The sequence below is a fragment of the Peromyscus californicus genome, unplaced genomic scaffold (assembly GCF_007827085.1).
Source record: "Peromyscus californicus insignis strain IS unplaced genomic scaffold, ASM782708v3 Scaffold_6__1_contigs__length_162567912, whole genome shotgun sequence".
NCBI classification, from domain to species: Eukaryota; Metazoa; Chordata; class Mammalia; order Rodentia; family Cricetidae; genus Peromyscus; species Peromyscus californicus.
In genome coordinates this window covers 34,476,825-34,485,048 of record NW_026294584.1, presented here as the reverse complement: position 1 = coordinate 34,485,048, position 8,224 = coordinate 34,476,825, and the positions used below count along the sequence as shown (strand labels likewise).

The 8,224-nt window shown below is 36.0% G+C and overlaps 1 protein-coding gene across 1 annotated transcript in view; it reads right to left on the bottom strand.

The window, feature by feature from the left end:
- Positions 1–5,590, bottom strand: part of LOC128098766 (uncharacterized) — a 12,902-nt gene extending 7,312 nt beyond the window's left edge. Inside the window, exon 1 of the mRNA XM_052720181.1 lies at positions 5,421–5,590. Coding sequence (XP_052576141.1) covers positions 5,421–5,590 — 170 coding nt within the window. The remainder of the gene's footprint in view (positions 1–5,420) is intronic.
- Between the last annotated feature and the right edge of the window lie 2,634 nt (positions 5,591–8,224).

Genomic DNA, 8,224 nt, shown 5'->3' with positions numbered 1-8,224 from the left:
GTACAGCCATATGGCAGTTCTGTTTCTACATTTTTAGGAATATCTATATGATGGTTCATATTGATGTCACCTAGGAATGGAGCCTCTGGGAATACTTCTGAGGAATTTTCTTAATTAGGTTAATTGATGTGAAAAGACCCACCCTAAATGCAAGTGGCACCATTTCAAGGACTTGGTCCTGAACTAAATTAAAAGGAGAAAATAAGTGAGCATTAGCATTTATCCCTCTGTTTCCTGAACACCAATGCAATGTGACTAGCCAGCCTCTTGCTCCCAACACCATGTCTCCATTTTCTTTTCCTGAAACCGTGATCCCTCAAACTATTAGCCAGAATGAACCCATCTTTCTTTTAAATCATTTCTTCGTACATATTTTCTTACAGCAAGAAGAAAAGTGACTGGTCTATTCTATAGTCTTTACTCCAATAGCTATATTATTTAACATCCTCTCCAAGTGTGGAAAGATGCCCCTTACTAGCCAATTTTCTTTGTGTCTTTGAAAACATTCATCCTAAATGAAGTAAGTTGTATCCTGTTGTACCTTTGGTGTACACTTCTCTGATACATTTTTTTCATATGCCTGATTTCCATGTGTAAGTCTTCCTTTGAGAAATGTCTATGTGATTAATTGCCCATTTGAATTGAAGTTTTCTTTCTGTTGTTTGAATTCTGCATATATTGTGGACACTAATCCTTTGTTTAATGAAAAGTTCACAAGCATTTTCTCTTATTTTATAGGTTAACTGCAGTGAAGACTCTTGATTTTTTTCCTTTGCTCTGCAATATACACTATTGATTGAAGACTAGTTACTGCAAATTTCTACATCATTATTTACTAAAACAACGCACTATGGTTGGTGAGATGTGTTGGTGGGTAAAGCAAAGCACTTGCCACACAAGTGTAAAGACCTGTATTCAGAACCTGTGCAAATCCAGACATGACAGCACACTTCTGCCATTCTAGCACTCCTACAATGAGATGAGAGATGGAGAGGGAACGTCCACAGCACACAAGACATTTAGCCTTCTGTATTCCACTGTGAACAGTAAGAGATCATGTCTCAAACAAGGTGGAAGGTGAGGACCAAAATCGCTGCTTGTTCTGACCTCTACACAAGTGCTGTAGTATATACATACTGAAGCTCGAATACAGTAACATGCATGTGCACATACATACATTCATAATCATATCACAAAAAATTTTTCAAAAACAAAGTTTATTCATCCACATGATTTTCTAAAAGTTAGACTGTCATTTATTTCTGCTATTCAAACATAATTGTATTTAGGGAGTTTTATTTCATTTTAGGTAACATACAAAGAAATAAGCTTCCTGCCTTCTCCCCTTTCAAACCCTTTATTTTATGCAGATATAAAATTTGGCATACAAGTAAGATAAAGGAGGCATATGAATGACACAGCATGGTTAAGACTGGTTAAATGCTTAAAACATAATGATATTTCAAAAGTCACAGGAACTACTAGAATACAGCCACTGTGGCAAGTGCCATGACCTGTATCTCCCCTTGGGACACCATTAAACGGATAAGTTGACAACTTGAACTTGATTTATTTTATCCCTTTGTTCACTCTTAAAGTGCTTTCTCGGTTTTAAACATTGAATAATTCCAATTTAAAAACAGTTTCCATAAATTCATTTTCTCATGTACAGAAAATTCTCAGCAATGTTTTTTACCTAGTTCTTGTCAACATTCCCATAAAGCTGTTTTTGAAAACTTGTCACACTCTATAAGATTAGAAGTCTATAGCCAGCTCCTCAACCAGTGCTCACATAACCGAATTTGGATGTCATAACTTTGGTCATAATAAAAGACTTTTGAATGGTAGATGACTAAAAAGCTATTCAAAATCAAATGTGCAATGATTCTGAATTGCTTCTGGAAACATTTGCCAATGTTACACTGTGCAGCTTCATTTGTAGCCTTGGTTCGGAACACACACTGTGCATTTTTTGCATGGTGTATGTGTCAGGTCATGTAACACCAAAAAAAAAAATTTCCTAAAACTCTACAGCTCATAATTGAACTAGTTATAGCATGTTGCAGTGTTTTTACTGTTCTTACCACTTCTACTCTTTTTTTTGTTTTGTTTTGTTTTGTTTTTTTGTTTGTTTGTTTTTTTGTTTTTTTCACTTCTACTCTTAAAGAACCATTCTTTTAGTTACAGAAAACCAATGTTTCTCATACTCTTCTACCATCATTCCTCAGCATGTGTTGAAATATTATACTGTGTTTCTTTCTGATATATTAATAAAAGTATGATTTGTATATATATTTACATACTTTGGACTGCATAAATATTAGATATAAAAGTTTAATCCCTGCTTCAGAAGGCTAACAAATTTTCTAAACACAGAATCAGAGCACCATGTCATTGCCTGAATTTTTCCTTGTAAGAAGATCAAAATGATTACCCTAGGACCTAACACATTGAACTGTATATACTAAATACATGCAGTCCTTCATAAACCAATATAGTTAATAATGTCATTATAAACATGATTTTGCTATAAACATATTCTTAGTTTCATGCATTCTCATGTCTTTTTACATGTGATCTAGAAAAGAGATGGGAAATTAGAAGGGAAAAGTCAGTTGTTAACACACTGTTTTTGTGAAGCTGGACATTAGAAGCACCAGTATTTTAGTTATTGAAGTTCAATCTATCTTAAATGAGCTTAATGACAAGGAGAGTAAAAGATAGGGAGGGAACAGAAACCTGCTTTAGCCCAAATGAGTATTGTTTATGCATTTTATTTTAGAACCTTAAGTGTTTTCTTATCTGACAATGTGTTTGCTAGAGAAGAGGAAGAATAGAAGAATGAGAACACTATACATGTCCCTCTTAAGGTCTCTATTATAGTTTTGGGAATAATTGCTATGGAATCATTCTAGTGCCATAAGAAATGTGAGTACCAAGGGGAAGGAGGCAGGGAGAATGCTGGGAAGCACAATTCTTTTATCTAAACTAGAAAAGAGCACATTCTTCATAAGGTCACATGCAAGATGAACTGAATCAAATAGTTTGTAGGGCATAGAAAACCCTGAAGTGGTCTCACAAGGACAAGAATTTTTCATCTAAGTAACCATGTTCTACTAGAAACTGTCCAATCTGATTTAGTCTATATAGTATTTGATATATTCTTGCAAGCCACACTTTTGCATGAAGTACACTTGCTTTATTATTTTTGTGTAAAATTATGTGGTCACTTTTAATATATCACTCAAAGTAGAACTTTTAAAAAAGCAGAAAAATGCAATACTCAAATAAATTTGGTTAATAAAAACAACCCCTGTATTACCTCAGTTTATAAAATAATAGTATATAAATCTTGTTTTTTACTAAACCTGTATTATAATTTCAATTTAAATAAAGAAAACCAGTTATTTAATAGATGACTATTAAGCAGGTTTTCCATTACAGTTGTTCCAGTCCCTCAGGTAAATACTAATTGAGAGAGCTTATTAAAGTTTGTTCTGCTATGTGAATGAATTCTCCTTCCCCATTGTCTGAAACCCTTGTGGGGACAGTTCTCCCACTGACCTTAACAGGAGTTTGGTGATAAGGATTCAAGCAGCATCAAGCTTTGAATACTTATTAAGGAATTGTCTTTGATGTTCTTGGTCTAAATTTCAGTATTTGTAATACATTGTTTTCTCTTTTGATATTAAAGTATAACTACATCATCTCTCCCTTCCTTTTTCACCCTCCAACCCCTTCCATGCACACCCTCAACTTTCTTTCTCTCAAGTTCATGGTCTCTATTTCTGTATACAATGTACCACACATACACACAAACACACATGCATGTATATATATATATATACACACACACACACACATATATCTTTTTTCTGAATATATAAATACAATCTGTCCAATCTGCACATAATGTTACTTGTATGCATATGATTTCAGGGCTGACCACTTGGTATTGGAGAAGCAGTATTTTTTTAAATGGAATGATTGTATCCTGAATATAGTCATTTGCAAAGTATAACTTTTCTGCCTTAACAAAGGTTTGCATGGTGAATGGTGAAATGGGGCATAAATAATTGAATAAATGTTGTTAAATTTTTAAAAACTTGACTGTATGAATATAAAACACTCTAAGATGTAAAAAAAAGAGGAATAGAAGCAATATTTATATGAAATGAAGACACTATTGACTATTACAAACATACTGCTATGAACATAGTTGAGCAAGTGTCCTTGTGCTTCGATTGAGCGTCCTTTGGGTATGTGCTCAGGAGTGGTGTCACTGGGTCTTGAGGTAGATTGATTCCCAGTTTTGTTAGAGATTGCCATATTGATTTCCAAAGTGGCTGTACATGTTTGCACTCCCACCAGCAATAGAGGAATGCCCTTCTTGTTCCTAATTCTCTCCAGCATAAGCTGTCATTTGTGTTTTTGATCTCAGCCATTCTGACATTTGTAAGATGGAATCTCAGAGTCATTTTGATTTGCATTTCCATGATGGCTAAAAATGTTGGACAGTCTTTTAAGTTTGTCTGACATTTGAGATTCTTCTGTTGATAATTCTCTGCTTAGGTGTGTACTACAATTTTTAATTGAGTTATTTGTTTTTTTGATGTCTAGTTTCTTGAGTTCTTTATATATTTTAGAGATCAACCCTCTATCAGATGTGGGGTTGGTGATGATATTTTCCCATTCTGTAAGCTGTTTTGTCCTATTGACAATGTCCTTTGCCTTATGCTTTTCGGTTTCATGAGGTCCCATTTATTAATTGTCAATCTTAGTGTCTATACTACTGATGTTCTTTTCAGGAATTTGCATTCAAGGCTATTCCCCCTTTCTCTTCTATCAGGTTCAGTGTAATTGGATTTATGTTGAGGTCTTTGGCCCACTTGGGTTTGTTTTTTTGGGCAGGATGATAGATATGGATCTATTTGCTGCTGTTGGAGATTAGTTTGTGTTGTTGCTCTGAGACCTCCGGTGGAGTCTGGTCTCGGTTTGAAGGGCAGCATCTGATTCAGCTGGCTGGAGTGGACCAATGTAGTTTTCTGGTGGACTCAGAGGAAGCTAGAGGAGCATACAGGAGGAATAAGGAGGAGCAAATAGAGATGTGTAGGCCTTTTCCTTCAGGGAAGGTAGAGAAGAGAGCTGTATGGGCCTTTTCCTTCAGGGAAGGGGGAGAAGAGAGCTGTATGGGCCTTTTCCTTCAGGGAAGGGGGAGAAGAAAGCAGGTGTTCATTTCTCTATTGCTCCATGGGTCTCTCAGATTTATTCCCTAATATTTAACTCCTGTGTTTTGTCTTTTCATAAAACAATAAAAGACATTGCAATATCTGGTTCCAACATGTGGGTGTGGATCACGCCGAAGCAGCACAGAGCCATCATGGTGGGAGCAACAGCTAGAACAGTTGCTTTGCACTCACTGGGCAGTCACTCTCCACTGACCATGGCAGGTGACTTCGTCTCCTCCCATGCTGCTGCAGCTTGAGTTTCTCCTACCCATTTCCCTACAGTATCTCTTCAAGCTGCTAACCACTTCTTCCCTGCATGGCGAGTGAACAGCCATAGCAGTCATCATGGGCTCTGAGTACATCGAAGGTCCACCCTCCCTGAAAGCACAATCAAGCATCATCACTCCCCCTCCCAACACAGCTCGGCCTATGCTGTCCACATCATCAGATCATCAGATCTGGTGAGATACATGAGAATTCTTAAAGAGGAAATTAGTTTGAGAGAGACACACCCAGAGAGAGAGAGAGAGAGAGAGAGTCTTTTCTAGGTTAAGATTAGGAAATAATATTATGGTATAAGAGGATAGGAAGTTGGGTCTCTGTATGGTTACACAATGTCTGCTTTGAAAAATAGAAATATTAAATGAAGGGATAACCAACTTAGCTTAGGATTGACAATCTCAATTATAATTATTATCAGCTTGGTAATTCATATTTCATCATTAAAATGATATGCCAAATATGAAAATTTGACTGATAAAATGTAAACCTTAAAAAAAATCTTACTATGGATAAGATACAAGCATTAGAATCACTAATGAAAATAATGAAGAGTTGACTGATGAGATACAAGTCTTAGTAAGACGTACTAATGAAAATAATAAAAAATTGATATATAAGATGCAAGCTTTAGAAAGATCTACTAATGAAAATAAGAAAATATTCAGATACAGACAGGAATTTAGAGCAGAACCTACCACACAAGTTCATTATGAAATTGAAAAGAAGTAGCCCAAGGTTATTAGAAAACTAACCTTAGCTTATCCAGTTACCCTACAAAACAACCACCAGATGATATGCATTCCCAAGGCTATGCAGAAGTTGACTGGAATTCTGCAAAGAATTAGCTGTTTCATATCATATGCATTCATCCTATGTGAAGCAGATGTTAAATTCATGGAAAACTTAGAACAGAACTTTCCATAATACTGAAAAGATTTAGCTACAGCAATATTGGAAGCTGGTCCTCATTTACAATGGAAAATATAGTGGAAAGAGGAAGCTAGCATTATAGAACAATGTGGTGGAGCAGGAGGTGGAAATTTCCCAAGACCAACTACTCATTGAAGGTCAATATGCAGATTTGAAAAGACAGTTTAGATATGATGATCACACCTTGGCATTATGTGGTATAGTACATTTGTTTTTTTGTTTGTTTGTTTGTTTTTTTTGTTTGTTTTTTTCGAGACAGGGTTTCTCTGTGTAGCTTTGCGCCTTTTCCTGGAACTCACTTGGTAGCCCAGGCTGGCCTCGAACTCACAGAGATCCGCCTGGCTCTGCCTCCCGAGTGCTGGGATTAAAGGCGTGCGCCACCACCGCCCGGCTGGTATAGTACATTTGAATGTTTGGGACAGGGTTGAAGAATCAGGAAAGAGGATTGAGTCATTTACAAAAATTATACAAGGACCAAAAGAAGCCTTCACTGATTGTTTACAAAGATTGACTTCAGCTGTAAATAAAATGATATCAGATCCAGAAGTTAGACAAATATTAATTGAATCTTTGGCTTTTGATAATGCTAATTAAGAGTGCAAAGAGGGTGACTGGGCCTTTAAATGCAAGATTGTAGCAATAGATGAATGGATTAGAAATATGGTTTATATTGGATCTCAGGCTTATGATGCTGCTTTGATAGGAAAATTAATTCCTAGAAATTTTAAGAAAAATCAAAATGTCAGATGTTTTAATTGTGGTAAAAAAAAATTGTTTGAAAAGGGATTGTAGGCAAGATGTTCCTAGAAACAATGTTTTTTCTAGAGTAAATCTAAACAAAAGGCTCCAGTCTTATGCAGTATGCAGAAGGAGTATCAAAGGTGACACAGAAGTAATGAATGCAGAACAGCAAGGGACAGGCAAGGTAACATTTTGCCACTGTGAAATGCCATAGGGAGGCTCTTGCTGCCCCAAAGTCAAATGCGGCTCAATTATTCCCTGTCAGGATTGGGGAAACTACACCACAGAGTAACTGAAGGGCCTACTGCCTATTATTAGAAAACCATTCTGCTCTGGATGACAGAAAATTTTTTAACAAACAAAACAAATTTTTCATTGGAGACCATAAAACAAGTATTTTGGCAAACCTCTGTAAATGATCAAAGACCAAAGCTAAATATGTGAATAAATGGTGTTGCAATTGAAGGTTTACTAGACACAGGTGCAGATGTAACAATAATGTCACTAAAACCTTTGCATCCAAATTGACCTCTTCAGCAGGTAAGACATTAGCTTCTTACGATTGTAAAATTATGTCAGCTAAAGCATAGTGCAAGATGAATTGAGTGTATGGGGCCAGAAAGACAGATTGGAAAATTAGAACATATTTGGCTAAAATAGCAATGAATTTATGGGTAGGTGATTTGCTGCAGCAATGAAAAACACAGATTAACATTCCTCCAATCTCAGAAACAAACCATAAAATAAAGAATGCTTCTGAGAGAAAAATTAAAAGTTATTATCAGGAAGAGTCACAGACTGTTCAGGTTGTACATAAGCAGGGCACAACAACTTGTGATCTTCAAGGGTACCAACAGCCCTACCTTTAAAATGGCTAACTGGCAAACCTGTATGGGTGGAACATCAGCCTTTGACAACAGAAAAATTATAGATACTAGAGTGTCTAGTACAGGAGCAGCTAGACCTTCAACATATTGAAGATTAGATCAGTCTTTGGAATTCTTCTATATTTGTCATTAAAAAGAAATCTGGAAAATGGAGAA